Consider the following 20730-nt stretch of genomic DNA (forward strand, 5'->3'; position numbering starts at 1 on the left):
AGACTGAATTTGAAATGGTTAAAGGAAGGGGCAGTGCACAGAGAGTATGTAGAGTTTTGGGGGGATCAGCGGTCTATCCAGGGTATTTTTTCCTCGGTAGGAGATTGGTGGGAGGAGGTGAAACGACGAACGAAAGGATTCTTTCTTAGACAGGCACGGTGGGAGGGGAGGGAGGTTACATGGTTAGGGACGGCGTTAAAAAAAGGGAGGGATAATTTCATTTCTAGGGGGGGAAAGAGGGAGGACATAGAGGCAGTACAGGTGGAGCTGGAGCAAGTCCAGTACAACCGATATTCCTCTTTGGTCTATGAGAGAGATTTTGGTAAATTGCTGAGTCCGGACCCATTTGAGTGCTGTAGGGAGCGAAGGGAGCGTAGGGTGGTGGAAGCGTTAAGGGATAGGGAGGGGGTGGTCCAGGACTCACAGGAAGGGATGTTGCAGGTAGTGGGGGAGCACTTTGGGAGGTTTTTTTCGGCTCAGCATTTGGACGAGGAAGACATAAGGAAGTATGTGGCAGGGACTCCGGGGGTGGGGAGTTGGGGGTCCCATCTCCAGGCCTTGCAGCAGCCCTGGACAGTACGTGAGGTAGAGGAGGCCATTGAGGCCTTGCGGCGCAGGACTTTGCCGGGGCCCGATGGGCTTCCTGCGGAGAAGTTTAAAAATCTGCTGGCGCCAATCCTGTTGGAGGTTTGGGAGGAGGCTCGACAGGTGGGTTCTCTGCCGGAGTCCTTTGGTAAATTGGCCTTGGTTCTCCTTAGCAAGGGGAAGGACCCTCGAGATGTAGTAAATTGGCGGCCAATAGCGCTGTTGAACAGCGATCGCAAGATTTTTGCTCACTTGTTATTAGCACGTATGAAGTGGGTGGCAGGGGAGGGTCTGGCGGCTTCGCAGGGTTGTGGGGTTCCGGGTCGGTGGCCTGGGTTCGAGAAGGGCTGGAGCGGAGTAGGGCGGGAACAGCAGGCCGATTAGTAGTAACCCTCGACTAAGACAAAGCCTTTGATAGGGTGCAGTGGACAGTTCTGTGGGAGATTTTGGGGTACTATGGATTCCCGAGGGATTGGGTTCAGCAGCTCCTGCTGTTGTATGCTAATGTTTGTTGTTTTCCCTTAGTTAATGGGTGGAGGGGGAGGGAGTTTGACATCACGGCGGGTGTGCGACAGGGGTGTCCACTGAGCCCCCTGTTGTACACTTTTGCAATTGATCCTTTGGTGCGCCGGTTAGAGAAGGGGGGTGGATGGACTTAGAGGGATAGAGGTAAGTGCAGGGGTGTCCCTGAGAGTGTGGGTGACAGATCAGAGGGAAGGGGTATTGTTGCATAGGATGATAGCAGAGTACTCTCGAGTGACAGGGGCTAGGATCAATTTGCAAAAATGCACGTCATTGTGGGTAGGTCCGGGAGCTGCACGTTTTGAGATAGGGGGAGGATTTCCGCAAGGGGTGGGAAGGATGCGGGTTCTGGGGGTGTTTTTTGGGGGCGGGGACGATGCGGTTTGGAATTGGGAACGGAAGATCTCGGAGGCAAGGGCCAAGGTTGATAGGTGGAAGGGATGGCAGATGTCAATGACAGATCGGGTGAGACTGGTGAAAATGTAGGTGGTGCCTATCTTCCTTTTTCTCAGTTACGTTTGATTACTGCCGGAATGTTGTTACACGGCACTGTACAGCGTTTTTTTTTTTTCAGTTACTTTGGGGAAACCGGATGAACCCTGTAAAACAGAACATTACGTATTTACCAAGGGCAGTGGGGGGGGGGGGGGGGGGGGGGGTAGGAATGGTCAACCCGGTGCTTCTGTTCAGTTCTCTTTTCATACAGTTTAATTTGGGGAAGGCAGTGGGGTGGGATGCTCCGGGTGGGCGTGTAGTGTGGTGCGGTGGTGGGAAGAGTTTGGGGGCCCTTGGTTGGAGGGGGGAGGGTGATGGGTTGGAGGAGGGGTTTCCCAGAGGAGGTGGGTTATTATAGGATGTTGACAAAACTGGTACGACTGTGGCGAGTCACAATGGAGGAGGTGAAGGCGGGCAGGAGGGAGGTATGAGTGGAAAGGGTGCGGCAGCAGAGATTCTCTTCTCCCTTGGCGCTGCAGGACGCCCCGGAGCTTGTTCTGTCACAGGGCTTGCAGTTCATTGCATCGCAATGGATACCGCACAAATATCAAGACATAGCCTGGCTGTCCCTGCATGGGAAGCTCTATGTAAGAGCGAACCTAAGATATCGGAATGTGCAAGATCATGATTGCCCTAAGGGGGGGAATGTGTTGGGTTCACTGAAACTATGGATCATTTTTTTCAGGGAATGCCCATTTTCCATACAGGTGTGTAATAGAGTGGCCGCCCTGCTTCGGATCCCAAGCTTTTGCGAGGGCAGGGTACGGGGGGGGGGGGGGGGGGTGGCTGGAGCCAGGGACGGAGTTCTTAATTTCGGTGATTGTCCACTTCTATCTTTGGATGGCACGTTGTGCAGTTTCCCTGCGCCAGGAGTTCAAGTCAGCGGAGAAAGTCAGTTGGGATATTCTGAGGGCAGTGTGGGAAGTGGCACGGTGGGAGCGGGTAGAGGTGGGTATGGGGATCTTTCAGAAAAGGTGGAAACATGTAAGATTGAAGCCACTTTGAACTGGTTTGTTTAAGTTTGGGGTGGGGGGTTGAAGCGGGTTTCTTCTGTATGTACAGTGGGGATTGTGGGGTAGTAGCAGTAGTAGTATTTATGTTTTTGGTATTGTTGTATTTTATGTAGTTGTGTTTACTGTTGTCCATTGCTTTTAATAAAAGAGTTATCCAAGTATCTATCACTCTCTCCGTACAAAAATACTTCCTGACGAAGCCCATTCAATTCCTATGGGCTTTGATGCATTTCCTGCACGGGAATTGCTAGCACAGCTTTGTAAAAGGAGCCCTTTGTAAGGAGTCCCATTTTTTCTGAACACTGTGTGGTATTCTATAGGGGGTCCTTTTACAAAGCCGTGATAAAATGTGGCCTGCGATAGTGTGGGCCCGTCTTTTAGGCACACAATGGACCATCTTTTATCATGGCTGGGAAAAAGGCTACTTTTTAAAAATCATTTATTTATAATTTTTCATTTTACAAGGGTCACTTGCAAACAGTGATACAGAGATGACTGTACATTAATACAATATTAGAGGAAAACAATCTCAACTAGATAAATGGATTATATACAATCTTTCTCTTTCTTAGACCACAAAATAATCAGGGAGAGTGAAACAAGACAAGGAGATCAATTAAATAACAGTAAACAAAGAAAATGTGGTATTAACCTGATTATCCCCAGTTATTATTTATCTGAATCATTATTCCACATTGATCATCTGGTTGGCTTCTTCAAACCCAAGACAGTGTATAGTCAATTAATTTCGTTGGAAACATACTTATTGTCCAATATTAGTGGAAATAATATACCCGATTTCATTTTTTTCTCTTTTAAAACCAGAAATTATTTAACAATACAAACACTTGAATCTCTAATCCAATTCCCACTGATTAAGGTAATCCCAGTTTCACAGGCTTCACTCCTTTTGAATTAATATACTAAGAGGAATCATTTAAAAGGCTACTTTTTAATGGGCTGGGATATAGGCCTCTGCTAATATTAAAACTAGCGCTCGCCTATTTACGGTCTGAGCTCTTTCCGCTACCCATTGACCTAGCAGTTAGGGCTCACACACTACCCACACAGTAACCATGCAGCATGCACCAACGTGGGTACACTGCCAGTTACCACCAGGAACGCCCCCGGGATTCAGTGCACACCAAACTCGGAATTACCGCTGGGCACAGCAGTGCTGATTGGGTGCACGCTACCCGTGTGTTATCCCTCCTGTGCCTTTGTAAAAGGGTCCCTAAGTAAAAGAAGCCACCTACTTCTTTTATAGAATTCGCTTACGATATGTGCCATAACCAGTGATTTACCCTCCATTTGACATATAGAACTAGAATTTAAGCTCTAACTTTTTTTAAAGACTTTATTAACACGAAAACCAAAACCAGATACTTTTCCCCCCACATTTATGCTTAAACTGTGATCCAAACTATGAAACGGTTATTTCCATCAGTGTAGTAACTGTAGGTGACATGTCAATGCAGTGTAATGCAATGCACCTTACAATTCTACATCAGTTATTTTAATTTGTGCTCCTGGCCCAATGCAAAAAAAAGGAAAGATTTTCTCATCAACATCAACATAGAAAGCCCATATCAGATTCATAGTTTCAGCATTGTAGATGTATAGTTTCCTACAATCAAAGTCCAGATGCAGGCCAAGCTTTGTGGGTCTCTCTTTCATTGATTTCACGGAGTCTTCTGTTAGATAGATAGCCCATGTTCCTTTGTCAGGTGGGTGTCCCAGGTGAAAGGCTTCACTCCTCCCTGCAGACTCCTTCAGGGCTCCAACAGCCCTATAACCTTCATCTCCCACTTCTACTTCCCATGCAAGTATTCCAAACTCAAAGCCCTCTGAACCCAAGATGCATGGACCTGAGGTGAATCTCTTGGGATTTTCTGGAAGTTCCTGTGTTGTGTTTTCAAATCTTACACTTTTCAAATCCTTGCTCAGGATGAGTTGAGGATCCGCTGTGTTGGGATCCAGAGTCACATTTTCTGCAGAGGGAGAAAGTGAGGAAAAATTTTTATTGGACTAGAAATCAATTTGAGACACAAAACACACAAAGTATGTAGCGATGACTGAGTCAATGTATGTTCTGATGTGTTTCAGAGTTTAACTGGTGGTGGGGTCCTTTTATTAAGCTGCAATAATCACTAACGCATGCTTACTGCAGCTCAAAAAGGTTTATCATGGTTCATGCTAAGGCATCCCGCGGGTAACTTTCAAATGTGAGCATGCTACCCACATGATAAAAAATATTTCTGTTTTTTGGTTGAGGGGGTGTGTCTGAGAGATTGGTGAGTGGGCATATCTGTGCTAATCAGTTAGTGTGTTAGTATTTGGCCCATCTATTCCGCAGTCTGCCAGAATGATGGCTATTATAATGCAAAATAGCCTTTCTATCTGTGTTTATGATATGATTGAGTAATAAATTGTCTATTACTACACTGTGTGTGTGTGTGTGTGTGTGTGTGTGTGTATGTATATATATATATATATATATATATATATATACACACACTATATATATATACACACACACTATATATACACTATATATACACATACACAGTGCAATCCGCTTAAGTGCAAGGGTCTGGGACGAAAGAAATACATGCAGTTAACCGGAGCGTGCACTTAACCATTGTGACCCAAAGAAGCTTGACATCTGATAAACATATGTACAGTACTGTTTATTATACGTACAGTATACAGTCTCCGTTAGCTGACGTTATACAGTCTCCGTTAACTGATGTTAGGCTTACTTGAAGTAATCAGTCATAGTCCTCTGTACACTCTTGTGTCTGTGAGTTCCATAGACTATTTTCAAAAGTGATCGCCAGCCATAAATCGGGAGATGACTGGCGATCTCGCAAAATGCGGCCAAATCGGTATAATCAAAAGCTGCTATTTTGACATCATCGCCGCTTCCCCGTCGCAAAGCCTGGAAAAGTGAAGGGGACACGTCGGCAGTGTAGCGAAGGCGGGGCATGGGCGGGCATGGGCGTGGCTATCAGATGGCCGGCTTTAGCGTATAATGGAAAAAACAAAAGCGGCTTTAAACAGCATTTTGTCGGTTTTACTTGGTCCTTTTGTTTTCACAACCAAGCTTGAAAAAGGTGCCCCAACTGACCAGATGACCACTGGAGGGAGTCAGGGATAACCTCCCCATACTCCCCCAGTGGTCACCAACCCCCTCCCACCCAAACAACAAACAAAAAAACTTTTTTGGCAGCCTCTATGCCAACCTCAAATGTGATACCCAGCTCCCTGACAGCTTTATGCAAGTCCCTGGAGCAGTTTTTAATGGGTGCAGTGGACTTCAGGCAGACAGACCCAGGTCCATCCCCCCCCCTACCTGTTACACTTGTGGTGGTAGGTGTTGAGCTCTCCAAATTCCCCCAAAACCCACTGTACCCACATGTAGGTGCCCCCCATCACCCATAAGGGCTATGATAATGGTGTAGAGTTGTGGGGAGTGGGTTTTGGGGGGATTTGGGGGCTCAGCACCCAAGGGAAGGGAGCTATGCACCTGGGAGCTATTTGGCTATTTTTTAAAACATTTGTAGAAGTGCCCTCTAGGGTGCCCGGTTGGTGTCCAGGCATGTGAGGGGGACCAATGCACTACAAATGCTGGCTCCTCCCATGGCCAAATGCCTTGGATTTAGCCGGGGTTGAGATGGCGACTTTTATCTTCCATTATCACTGAAAAACAAAAGCAGCCATCTCAAACCCGGCTAAATCCATGGCATTTGGCCGGTTCAAACCATATTATCGAAACAAAAGATGGCTGGCCATCTTTTTCGATAATACGGTTCCGGCCAGCTGTTGCGCCGCCGCCAAAATAGATCGCCGGCGACGTTCGATTATTCCCCTCCAAGTCTCCCAGACGGTAAAAACTGTCATAGCACTAACATCCAGTGGCCTCCAGATAGGCCCGCACGGTGTTGAGACTCTCCAGTGCTCTTGCAAAAGTGACAGGAGGTTGTTGAATTTTTTCAGCATGTGCCTCGCTGCTCATTTCATCATCTGTTTCATCATCAGCCATTGCCTGCGTGTAGGCACATATCTCGACATCAGTGCTGTCTTCAGCTGTTTGTAGATCGTAATCAACTGCTATATAGTGATGAAACTCCTCTTCAGTAACACCGGCTGGGATGTCAATAGCCTGTTCATCTGACACGTTTGCAACAGCTGCATCTGTTTCGTCCCTCTCCACATCCCTAACAAAGCTTGCCCGCTTGTAGCAGTTCACAATGGTTGCCTATGTAACATGATTCCAGGGTTCTTTCTGCATATGTAGAGAATCCAACAGTGATAGATTACGAGCCAGTTCAACAGCACGTTTATCCTTGCCAGTCTGGTCATCCATAATGCTCATCAGACGACGTAGCACAAAAGACCGATAATGTTGTTTGAAATTGGCTATTATGCCCTGATCCATAGGTTGGATCAGAGAGGTAGTGGCAGTGGCGTAGGAAGGGGGGGCGGTTCGCCCCCAGTGCACGCGCTGGGGGGGGTGTCGGCTCGCTGGTTCCCTGCTCCCTCTGCCCTGGAACAGGTTACCCGCCCCGGGTGTCAGCCGCCCTTGCTACAGCACTGGGTAGTGGATCAGAGAGGTAGTGTTTGGTGGCAGGAAGACCACCTTGACATTAGACAGCCTGACATCATCACTGTGTGCAGCACAATTATCACAAAGAGGGGCATAATCAAACAGCGCCGGCGAAATCGATCGCCGGCGATCTATTTTGGCGGCGCCACAACAGCTGGCCGGAACCGTATTATCGAAAAAGATGGCCGGCCAACTTTTGTTTCGATAATACGGTTGGGGCCAGCCAAATGCCACAGATCGCCGGGTTTGAGATGGCCGACTTTGTTTTTCAGCAATAATGGAAACTGGAACCGGCCATCTCAAACCCGGCCAAATCCAAGGCATTTGGCCGTGGGAGGGGCCAGCATTCGTAGTGCACTGGTACTTCTGGATGTTTAGATCTTGCTGATCAGTTATGTTATGACTTACTTGTTCAGGAGTGCTGTATTTTGTGATACTGTTTTGAGAAATGTTCAAGAAAGACTTCATACAAATGAAAAAAGTCCCTGCCGTGCATTTTCCCTTGATGGCCGTCCCTGACGTGCACTTCCCTTAATAGCCGTCTTTCTCCCTGAACAGGGAAATCAAAAGTTTTTGCACACTGCTTTTTTTGTAGTAACAGGATTTGAACCAGCCACCTCTGCATTATAAGACCAGTGATGTAACCACTTGGCCACAGCTCCACTTACTTGGGTGTCCCTCCCTTTTGATTATACCCCTCCAGGTCTCTCTCAGCCACTCACAGACAGCTTAACACACTGTGATTGGCTGAGAGAGACCTGAAGGGGTATAATCAAAAAGGAGGGACAACCAAGTAAGTGGAGCTGTCTGTGGCCAAGTGGTTACATCATGGCTCTTGTAATGCAGAGGTGGCTGGTTCAAATCCCACTGTTACTACTAAAAAAAAAACTGTGAGCAAAAACCGTTTTGATTTCCCTGTTTGGGGAGAAAGCATGCCATTAAGAGAAGTGCACTTTTGGAGAGAAAAACAGCTATTAAGGGAAGTGCACATCAGGGACAGCCATCAAGGGAAAATGAACGGCAGGGACTTTTTTTTCATTTGTATGAAGTCTTTCTTGAACATTTCTCAAAACAGTATCACAAAATGATTCCTTCCGGTGGTCATCTGGTCAGTTTGGGCATCTTTTTGAGACTTGGTCTTGAAAATAAATAGACCAAGTAAAACCGGCCAAATGCTCGTCATCGCCGGTTTTCTTTTTTCCATTATCAGCTGAAGCCGGCCATCTCGTAAGCACGCCCACATCCCACCTTCACTACCCTGCCGACACGCCCCCTTGAAGTTTAGCCGCCTCCGCGACGGAATGCTGGCGAGTGTGTCCAAAAATCGGCTTTCGATTATACCGATTTGGCCGGTTTTAGGAGATGGCCGGCCATCTCCCGATTTGTGTCGGAAGATGGCCGGCTATCACTTTCGAAAATATGCTGGAAAGTAACAAAATCTGATGCTTTTGAGCCCGCATTCTAGTGTCTAACTTCTTTAGCCACTGCTTCCAAATTTCCCCAGCCATCCATGAATTTGCATTAGTTTCGTATGACACAGGAAGTCACTTAACATTCTTGAAGCAACAGGGCTGTTTGCTCTTTCCAATGACAAGTGGTTCCAACTTCTCACTCCCATCCATATTGCAGCATAGGAGGATCGTCAGTCGGTCCTTCAACGTTTTACCTCCTGTAGTTTCGGTTTGTTTGAATGCAAGTGTTCCATCAGGAATCGCTCACCAGTAGAGACTGTTTTCATCAGTATTGAAAATGTCACGAGGTGCAAACTCATTCAAGATGGTAGGAAGAACTGAAACAACCCAATTTTCAGCACCAAAGTCATCAGCGTCTTATTTTTCACCATGCTGTTTCTTGAATTTTATGTTGTTCCTCTCCTTCCATCTTTCCAACCATCCAACAGTGGCTTTGAATTCAGTTAGTCCAAGACTTTCAGCTAGCTGATTAGCTTTCTCCATAAGCAGTGGACCACTGACAGGAAACTGTCTGCTCCTGACTTGAGAAAACCACCGAAGAAGAGCATCTTCTACCTCCTTAGCTTTTCCCGCCCATTTTTGTTTCCATTGTGGATTTGTATTGTTTTGCCAGTCTTCCAGAAGCTGGTCTTTCTGCTTCAAGATACATGAAATTTGAATGGGATTGACACCATATTCTTTATTAATAGATGCTTGACTTTGTTTTCTAATTTTTTAAGAACTTCTATTCATTCAGCCAGTGTTAAGGTCTTACAGTTGCGCAACAACGATGACGACCCCAGTGTACACTCTAACAACATTCTTTCGCTTATTCTGCCTGTGGCAGTTAAAGGAGCAGTAAATTTGAAATCTCGTTGGTTGTCACGCGCCAATCGGCTTCCATATTCCGTGTGCGCACTTATGCGGAGTCTTTCCTGCAGAGGAGCGGTCTTAAACCATGCATAGAAGCGAATCTTGCACTTATCAGTGGTGCGCTAAACCGAAGTTTGTCCCCATAGAAATTGATGGTGCCAAAAACGGGACTGAAATATGGCATGCAGTTAAACAGAGCATGCGCTTATCCGACGAGCACTTAAATGGAGTGCAATATATATATATATATATATATATATATATATATATATATATATATATATATATATATATATATATATATATATATATATATATATATAAAACTTTCCAGTGATTTTGTTCTTATTTTCTTTTCTATTTTCATCACATATCCATTTTACATTTTTTGAAAGGCGTCCTTCTAACTGTAATAGCCTCTTTTACTCCACCCTTTAAACTATGCTGCCATTTTTTTAGTCTTTATTTGGCCTTTTTTATATAAGGAATATATCTAGGGCCCTGTTTAATAAGGGGCACTAGCGTTTTTAGTTCACACTAAAATTAGTGCATGCTAAACGCTAGAGACACCCATATATTCTAATGGGTGTCTGTAGCGTTAGCGCACACTAAAAATGCTAGAACGCCCAGAGCATGGCTAAGTAGACAGGGCCCCCAGTTTTGTATCCAATATTTATAGTTTTACAAAATTATGCAGTTTGGCCTCTACATATATATGTGTGTTTTATGATTTGTTTTTATCAATGTAATTACATTTTTTTAGGTAACCTTACCAGGATCTTTTTAGCACCTGAACTGGTAGTTCTTGTTTGGTATATTCCATTAGACTCTGGTATAATGCAGTAAAATTAGGGTTAATGGTTGTATGAATTCTGGTGTGAAGTTCTTTATTTAGCCCATGATGGGGATCATTTACTAAGAAATTTATTAAAAGATGGCCTTCCTCGGGAGTCTTCTATCAGATGTTTCTGAACACGCTAACCTTTCAAAATAATTTTTATCCATTTATTATTTTTGAAAGGTTAACGTGTTTAGAAACAACTGACAGAAGATTCCTGAGGAAGGCCATTGTGGCTGAAACACTGCCTGTGTTGAGTCATTGGATGTTTTAATACGTTTCTATTATATTTCAAACATTGTCTAGCTTCAAGAGGACCTTACAAAGCTGGGAAACTGGGCGTCTAAATGGCAGATGACGTTTAATGTGAGCAAGTGCAAAGTGATGCATGTGGGAAAGAGGAGCCCGAATTATAGGGATCTAGGCGTCATCGTTGATGATACATTGAAACCCTATGCTCAGTGTGCAGCAGTGGCTAAGAAAGCAAATAGAATGTTAGGAATTCCTAGGAAAGGAATGGAAATCAAATATGAGGATGTTATAAATGCCTCTGTATTGCTCCATGGTGTGAATCATGGAGAATCAGGGATGAAGATCTGGAGTGACTGCCAAGTGAGGGATTGTGGAATCGAGGTTCTGGGATGTATAGAGGCTCAATATTCATAGTTGGGAATGGTAGGAAAGGTATTCGGACAATAAACTAGTCATGTTAGGGGTCTGTTTCTTTGTGCATCTTTGATAGCATGGCTGTAACTGTGTCTCGGCAATGCGCTTTTAATGTATGTAAAACATCTGTCTCGCATGGGAATTTTTAGGGCAGATGATGGAATGCTGCCAAAAAGTACCACACAGGCTTTGCACTTAAATGCATGATAACGTTTGTAAATATGCAATAAATGCAAAACTTTACTGCAGTTTAGTGAACAGGCCCTTTAGTACACTACCATTTATCATATATTGTATTTTACTATACCGTCAATTCTTGCTGAAGCAAATCAAAATGGTTTACATTGGGTAATCAATAAAAAGTATAAAACAAAAATCCTAAAAGAACTCCATTAAAATATAGGAAAGAAAACACAACTTTCATACAAGCGGCACATCACCTAACATTCATTCATTAATCTTCATGCAATCAAAAGTACATTGACTAACCAAAAACATAAACTTTGAGCAAGTTGCAAGTCATCAATTCAGGAATGAAAGGAGAAAAATATTGTTGCATCAATCTGTGGTTAACCAGAGGCATTAGGATCAAATATTTGGTGAAGGGCTCCCCCTTGACAAAGCAAGTATTGCGAAACAGGCTACCTGTCTTGTGAGCACACCAGTTTGAAAATGAGATAAGTAACATATTGCCTCAATTTTTACATAATGTTATTAATAGAGAGAGAAGAAATTTAAGAATTGGTAGGTTGGGGGTACAGTCAATGATTAGAATATACACACGGTGAGAGGTTCACCGCGGGAGTGAAGTGATACCAGCCGTGGTGCACTTATGAGACTTACCCAGTACAACCCGTTTCAGCATATTTGTACTTTTCAATATCCTCTACTGTGCAAATTGTTTTGAGTTTATAATTTAGTAGAGAAGTGCCTTTGAATTTTGAAGAGTTACTAATTAAAACATTTTTCTTTATTTTATTTTATTTGTATCTCCTTACTTTCTCCACTACCCCCAAGAGTTGTGGTCTAAGGAAGATGTTCAAGTACTATATTATTGATTTGTTTCTTATTTAGTTATTCCTTTTGCTCACATCTGCGTTACTATCTCAAGTGTCTGGCTTGTGAATTATGTTTTGAAAACTTATTTAAAAAAAGAAAACCAAGAGATCTTGTATTTGGAACCCTTGCAAAGCATATGGATCCACAGTGAATCATATAAAATACTCTTTTACCTGGATTCCGATATTCTCTTCTCCAAGCTGAAAAGAAAATGAAATCCCAGAGAATATAAGTAGTAAAAATAAGCTCAAATAGATGACAGATCATATAAGGGAAACTCAGCAAAATTAAACATCACCCTCAAAGAGAGTTACATCTAAGTGCTAGTATTTCTTTAACCAAAGTTAATGGACAAAAACAGCAAATGCACATTTTTCTATTCCTAATCTGAAATATTTATGCACAGATCATACCACCAAGATTTCACTTTCCTCTGTGTTTCAGACAAATTCCAGCCCTCCTGGGTGAACTCAAATTTAATAGAGATGTGCATTCATTAGTTTGCATTTGATTCATTAGCAGAACACCAAACAATTTAATACACACTAACTTAAGAATTAACACTCATTAAGTTGATCAATGAGTGTTAACAAGTTATAATGCATGTTTCAAATATTTTTATTAAAACTAATGTGTCCAATGAAATGGAAAGATATTAAAAAATCTTGGAATGTCTGCAAATAATCTGAAAATGAACAATATTTTTTTCTATGCAGCTTCCTAAAATTCAAACTATGGCAAAAATGCTTATCTTTTTTGGGGGGGGAGGGTAAATGGGCTGGGTGCCATCAAATATTTCATCTTATAAACTTTTTGCTGACAAAACTAACATGACTTTTATAGGTCAATTTTCAGATAGTCTGCTTAGCTGCAAACCACATGACTGTCAATACGGACATTTTTGTTTCCTGTGTAGATTCTGGGAAGATTCACTTTTGGGGGTGCCCACCCCTCCTCCCATCATCAGTGGAGGAGTGGCCTAGTGGTTAGCATGGTGGACTTTGGTCCTGGAGAACTAGGTTCGATTCCCACTGCAGGCACAGGCAGTTCCTTGTGACTGTGGGCAAGTCACTTAACCCTTCATTGCCCCAGGTACAAATAGGTACCTGTATACAATATGTAAGCCACATTGAACCTGCCATGAGTGGGAAAGCACAGGGTACAAATGTAACAAAAATAAAAAAAAATCATAAGGGGAAACAACAAGAAACAAAACTTTTCATGGCTTCCATCCCTCTGTAGGCCCCTTCATTTTACTGTTGGTCTACTGGGGTTTATTGGGGCACGAGTGATGCCCATTTTCTCCTGCCCATGGTTGTGCTGAATCCAACATGGTGGCCACAACCTCTCAAAATAGTCTCACCACACTGCAGCGATTCCTAGCAGTAGATATACTATGCTGAAAGGTCACAGCTGCCATATTGGATTTGGGGCCACCATGGGCAGGAGCAAATGGGTATCGCTCCTGTCTCAACAGACCTCACTAGACCACCAGAGATATTCAGGAGGTCTGGGGGGGGGGGGGGCTAGGAAGGAGTAGAATGCTGGAAAGGGGGACCCTGGATTATGGAGGTTTTAGCTGATATCTGACTGTTGTGTGCACAACTGCCCACTTACTCCTGCCATTGACCTGTTGTGAGAAGGCGTACCTAACTTTTGGTGCACCAATGTGGCTTCCTGCCAGTATTCTATAATAGCTTAGGCATTATAGAATTGGCACTAGGTGCAACCATTTGTGGCCCATTTATAGAACTGTCCTTATAGCGTACACGCAAACTTCGGAGCAGATGTACATGTATGCACCTGCATTTTATACGCTATTGAGGTTGGATGTGCGAGTCTATTTTATAAAGGCACATAAGCATTTCTGTTGCCATTATTAAATAGGTCACTACCAACAACAAAAAATCCCAAAGGGTATCTGATATATCTTTTATACTTTGGGATTGACTATTTTTGATTTTTGATTATTTTGAAGTTCTCACATGAACATTATATCTTGCTTAAGAAAAGTGATTTTTGTTATGTGCTATCACATTACTATATTAAATCCTACTGTATCTAAATGTGCATTCTATATGCCTTGAATCTAAAGGTTTGGTAAGTTATCATTATTATACTATATTATTATTATTATTATTATGTATTTATTTTTCCTGATATTTGAAGAATGTATCTTCTTTGCCTCTTACAGTGCCATGAGAGGCATTTTTAAATGAACACCCAAGTCAGAATTGGGATGTCCTGCTCATAACATCCAAAAAAACCCCATCCATCTTCTCACAGTCATTTTCTAACAGTAAAGATATCTGGATTTCCGATTTGAAAGTATGTGAGAAGGATGTTCTTGTGCTGAAAACATCCAAAATGAACAGCCATTTCCCAAAATGAAACATCCAAAATATGAACACCAAAAAAGTAAACACAAAAATGTCTGGCTGGCATCATTTATGCTAAAATGGTTACACAGATGCCCCTGCAGAACAGAGGGGCAGCCTAGTGATCAGTGAAGTAGACTTTAAATAGCAGGACCCAGGTACAAATCCTACCTTAATTCCTTTATATGTTACTGTGAGCCCTCCAGGAACAGATAAAAACCTACTGTACCTAAATGTCCACCACTACAATAGCCATCATGCTTGCAGGTGTCTAATAAATTCAGGTATGGTAGGTATTTCTAGTGCCAGGAGGACTCATACATTTGTACAGAAATGAAAGAGTTAAAGTGGGAGTTATACCTAGGTCCTGTTGTTCAAAGTCCACTGTGCTGACCACTAGGCTACTCCTTACACTTGTGTGCTGCTCTATTAGGAATGACCATAATACCTGAAGCTGTCATAGAGCCTGGTATCCACTGTCACTTTCACTTTTTAGGGGGGTGGGAAAGGGTCAGTAATCACTAGGAGATTAAGGAAGGATTATGCCTTTATCCCTCCAGTGTTCAGCTGCTCAATCAGGTCTCCTTTTTGTATCCTAGATGTGATTGAACAAGGTCTAGATTAAAAACATCCTTCTTTTTAGACTTGGACGTTTCTTCACATTCCATTAATCAGTGAAGCATGTCCTAATTTTGTGCCCTCTCTAGTCCCGTGCAAAACACACCTCCAACATGTTCCCTTTCTATTTAGATGAATTGCAGTGTAAAACGTCCAAATTCTGCCTTTCAAAAATCATGATTTGGATGTTTTTGACAGAAGGACAATTTTGAGATGTCCATCTGGTTCGAAAATGAGTACCATCGTAACGTGGAGGGGCATAATTGAACGGGGACGCCCATCTCTAAGGGCACCCATCTGTAAGGAAGGCCCAGCGAATGGGTGGGGAAACCTGTATTATCGAAACAAGATGGGCGGCCATCTTTCGTTTTTATAATATGGTCGGGACGGCCAAATCTCAACATTTAGGTCAACCTTAGAGATGGTCGGCCTAAATGTTGAAATCACCGGATTTAGAGATGGGCGACCTCGGTTTTCGCCGATAATGGAAACCGAGGCTGGCCATCTCAAAAACGACCAAATCCAAGCCATTTGGTCGTGGGAGGAGCCAGCATTCGTAGTGCACTGATCCCCCCTCACATGCCAGGACATCAACCGGGCACCCTAGGGGGCACGGCAGTAGACTTGAGAAAATGCTCCCAGGTGCATAGCTCCCTTACCTTGGGTGTTGAGCCCCCCAAACCCCCCCCAAACCCACTACCCACAACTGTACAACAGTACCATAGCCCTTAAAGGGTAAAGGGGGGCACCTACATATGGGTACATTGGGTTTCGGGTGGGTTTTTGAGGGCTCCCATTTACCACCACAAGTGTAACAGGTAGGGGGTGAATGGGCCTGGGTCTGCCTGCCTGAAGTGCACTACAGTACCCACTAAAAACTGCTCCAGGGACCTGCATACTGCTGTCATGGAGCTGGGTATGACATTTGAGGCTGGCATAGAGGCTGGAAAAAAATGTTTTTTAATTTGTTTTTTTTGGGTGGGAGGGGGTTGGTGACCACTGGGGGGGAGTAAGGGGAGGTCATCCCTGATTCCCTCCAGTGGTCATCTGGTCAGTTCGGGCACCTTTTCGAGGCTTGGATGTGAATAAAATTGGACCAAGTAAAGTCGGTCAAATGCTTGTCAGGGACGCCCTTCTTTTTTCCATTATCGACCGAGGACGCCCATCTGTTAACCACGCCCCATACCGCCTTTGGTACACTGCCGACACGCCCCCATGAACTTTGGTCGTCCCCACGACGGAAAGAAGTTGAGGAACGGCCAAGTCGGCTTTCGATTATGCCGATTTGGCTGACCTTGAGAGAAGGACGCCCATCTCCCGGTTTGTGTCGAAAGATGGATGCCCTTCTCTTTCGAAAATGACCTGGATAGTAGATGATGGCAGATTAAGACCTGCACGGTCCATCCAATCTGCCCAATCAGATAAACTCAGAGCACGCTGCAATATAACATATATATTCTTGATATTGATCTGTCCTTGCCATTTTCAGGGCACAAACCATAGAAGTCTACCTGGCACTGGACATACTCCCCAACTACTGGAGTTGCTGAAGCCCATTCCAGCCCACCCAGATGTGTTTAGCCATAACTGGGGCACAGACTGCACTGGCCTTATTTCCCAATTACTAAAGTTACTAAGTACTGCTAAGTTTTGTTTTCCTTCCATTCTCTTTCCATATAGGAATCCTTTGTGTTTATCCCAAGTAGTTTTGAATTCTGTTACCGTTTTTGTCTTCATCACGTCCCGCAGGAGGCCATTCTAGGCATCCACCACCCTTTCCTTGGAAGAAGTACTTCCTGATATTACTCCTAAGTCTACCAGCCCACAACTTCAATTCATGTCCTCTAGTTCTACCACCCTGTCTCTGAAAAAGATTTGTATGTATATTGATAACTTTCAAGTATTTGAACATCTGTATCATTTCACCCCTATCCTTTCCTGTCCTCTAGGGCATACATATTCAGTTCTTCAAGTTTCTTCTCATACTTCTTTTGGTCCAAACCCCATTTCATTTTTGTTGCTTTTCTATGAACCACTTCAAGTCTTTTTACATCCTTAGAGGGAGAGGTACAGCCTCCAAAACTGAGCACAGTACTCCAAGTGGGGTTTCACCAATGGCTTGCACAGTGGCATCAAAACATTTGCTGGTTATACTTCTTTCAATGCAGCCTAGTATTCTTCAGTTATGTGATTATGGAGCTCATTTTCAAAAGAGAAAAAAGTCCAAAAAGTGGCATAAATCTGCACTTGGATGTTTTTCTCACAAAAACGTCCAAAATGGTATTTTCACAACAAATTGTTAGACGTTTTTCTATGAAGTCCATCACAAGTGCGTTCAAATCAAAATGGGGCATGTTAAAGGCAGGATCTGGGCATTCCTAACACATGGATGTTTTTTAGCCATAATGGAACAAAACAAATCCGTCCAGGTCTAAAACTAAGACATTTTAAGCTAGACCTGTTTTTATAATGAATAAGGCACAAAAGGGTGCCCTAAATGACCAGATGACCACTGGAAGGAATCAGGGCTGACCCCCCCCCCCCACAATACCCCCCAGTGGTCAATGACCCCTCCTAACCTCCACCAATGTGAATAAAAATATGATTTAGCAACCTCTATCACAGCCTCAGATGTTAGAGGTCTATTAGAGCAGCATGCAGGTCCCTGGAGTAGTGTAGTGGTCAGTGCAGTGCATCCAGTGTGAGCCATCCAAAACTAATCAGAAACCCACTGTACCCACATATAGGTGCCCCCTTCACCCATAAGGGCTATTGTGTACAGCTGTGGGCAGTGGGTTTAGGTGGGCTCAGCAGATAAAATAAGGGAGCAACGGTGAGATGTGTACCTGGGAGCATGTTTTTGAAGTCCACTAGGGTGCCCCATTTATCTCCTGGGATGTCTGGGAGACCAGTCTACTAAAAATGCTGGCCCCTCCTACATCCCAGTGACTTGATTTTCTACGTTTTTCACTTGGACGTTTTTTTTTAATGGCCCAAAAAACAAAACGTCCAAAGCACAAAACCTTGTTAGAAACGGTATTTTCAAAAACAAAAGATAGACGTTTTTCTCTTTGGAAAATGAACTTCTTTCTTATTCGGATTTTGGACGTTTTTTGCTAAACGTCTAAAGTCGGACTTAGACATCATATCGAAAATGCTCCTCAATATGTGCTAAGCGCTAATATTCAGTGGACATAACTGGCTAACTCACGCTGAATATTATCGTTTAGCTAGCTAAGTGCTATTTAACTGGCCTGGAGCCATTCCTGGCCGGTTAAATTGTGCTGAATATCAGTTGGAGTAAGTCCAGCTGGAGTAAGTCCAGATTGCCTGGTGCTATATAAAGACAGATCACAACATATTATAATATTATAGTAGAATTGCAAAACTCATTTAGAATCATGGTATTCATTTCCATTTGTGCAACTGGCCTTCTTAGAGTATATAATTATTTTATGGTAAATAGGACTTACCTAATTCATTTCTATATCTCTCTGTAAATGCAAAAGGCAGTAATTAGCTTCAGAGTAAATACACTAGTAAATTTTCCTTTTTTTAATCTCTTGCGGGCAGTTGTGGTATAAGATAATTTGGAGGATGTAACTCCCAAGCCTTATAGCATCAGTGATGGATAATAAAATCTCATCTAATTGTTGGAGGATATGTAGAGTACATGGCAATTAATGCTGTATGAAGTGAGGTTATGGCATGATTAAACTGTTTTGCGGCAATATACATAGGGCAACAGAAAGTAAGGGGCCCTGTTACTAAGCTGTCATAAGCACCAACATGTGCTTAACACAGGTTAAAATCCATTCTTCGAGGACAAGCAGACATAATATTCTCACATATGGGTGACATGATCCATGGAGCCTAGTATGAACACTGCCAAGTGCACTGTCACTTTAAAATTTTGAGGCACTGCCCTACTGCATATGAGCAGGAGTCTTCCTGCCCTATGTGTGAGTGCAGGACCAGCAGTCTTTTGTTTTCCGCAGAGCAGAGAGGTTTTGTTTTTAATCTCTCCTCAGCATGAAAAAACTTTGCTTTTTTTGGTGACTTCCCTTTTTTGGGATTTTTTCTTCGTATTTTACTTTTTTCGGTGATAATTTATATAGTTTATTTTTTTTTTTCTACATTGTTTTACTTTTTTCAAATTTCGGTCTAAGGGGCCTCTGAGCCGTTTTTCATACCCGGGAACTATTGACTTTTTTCGGGTATGCAACTGCTCAAGCTCCTTGGGCTATAAAGCCTTTTGACCTTGTGTCAGCCCTTTTTCCCTCCATATAATCGAGGGTGCTGAGTAGCTTTAAGAAGTGTACTCGATGCAATAGGACAGGCAAAGATCCACATAACCAGTATGTTCAGTGCCTAGGTCTAAAGCACTGGGTCTAACTTTAACCTGTGCCAGCGCATGCAAGCGAGATCCCTTAAAGCCCACAGAATCCACTGTGAAAATCTTTTTGGTTCTGCATCAACATTGGCATCCACATCGAGCATGACAGGAGACTTGATACTTGATGTGGAACCTGAATCAGCATCAACATAGGGTGCCCCATTCAACATTGAGGGGATGCTACATTGCACTCGATTCTGCAAAAGCATCAGGACTCTATGTCCTTGTCATCATTGTTGTGTGCATTGAGGGACCTTCAGCACAAAAAGCCTAAGAAGCATCACCATCGTTCTCCCTCCACACAGCCCATATCTCCCATGCATCAATGTCCTCAATGCAGGGAAGCATCTGTACTGCAGTGACCGATTTCCTTCTCTCCAGCTCATTTTGTATCAAGAGTCTTCAAGGTCTTTGCGATCTCCTACATCTGCAAAGGCTATATCTCAGGCTGCGTCCACACGCTTTCTCAGCCAGTATGACACCTTCTGTTCATGAGGAAATCTGGACTATGCTCAAGAAGGAGCTTTCAGTATCTGCTGTCATTTACTATGTTACTATGTTAATGCTACCAAATTCACAGTCTATACAGCCTAAGCCCAGCCCGTGGATACATCAGAGAGACAGTCACAGGAGAGGTCACACACACCAGCTCGATGTCAACTGTAAGGTGCAGCTTGCATATGACCAACACATGCGCCATCATCGAAAGAAGAGCTTTCTCCAAATTCAGAAGCTCATATGCCTCAAGGCACCTCAACTCAAAGCCGATGTTCTGGTCGACACTCTCTTCCTTGTACTTTTAATGAGCAGTACTTTGAAAAGTCAGACTCAGACCTCTCCTGGGACACAGATCAAGACCCACAGGACCTCTCAGATGAGGAATCCTATGGCATTCCATCTGATCCTTCTCCGCCAACCCAGAGGCATGTCTCCTCCAGGAAGTATATCCTTTCCAGGATTTTCCATGACATGGCTCAAGCTATACTTTTTAACTTAGAAAGAGAAGAAGAACCTTGTTCAAAACTTTTTAAATCTCTAGATTATGACTCCCCACCTAAAGAGGATATTACAGTTCCCCTCCATTCTGCCATGAAAAGTACTTTACTAAAAAAATTGGGAATCCTCTCTGACAGTTCAAATTGCCACAAAGAAATGTGCAGGATTTGAAAAAACACAACTACCACACCATTCTTTAGTGGTAGAGTCCACTTTAAAGCTCACTTGCCA

At 43.4% G+C, this 20730-nt stretch overlaps 1 protein-coding gene across 1 annotated transcript in view; it reads right to left on the reverse strand.

The window, feature by feature from the left end:
- Positions 1-3816: 3816 nt before the first annotated feature.
- The window catches only part of LOC115462082 (zinc-binding protein A33-like), a 28403-nt gene continuing 11489 nt past the window's right edge, over positions 3817-20730 (reverse strand). The window contains exons 3-5 of the mRNA XM_030192119.1: positions 18581-18601; positions 12285-12311; positions 3817-4606 (exon numbers count right to left, since the gene is read on the reverse strand). Of these exons, the coding sequence (XP_030047979.1) occupies positions 4110-4606; positions 12285-12311; positions 18581-18601 (545 nt within the window). The 3' untranslated portion in view covers positions 3817-4109. The remainder of the gene's footprint in view (positions 4607-12284; positions 12312-18580; positions 18602-20730) is intronic.

This window comes from Microcaecilia unicolor, chromosome 2 (assembly GCF_901765095.1).
Source record: "Microcaecilia unicolor chromosome 2, aMicUni1.1, whole genome shotgun sequence".
Lineage (NCBI taxonomy): Eukaryota > Metazoa > Chordata > Amphibia > Gymnophiona > Siphonopidae > Microcaecilia > Microcaecilia unicolor.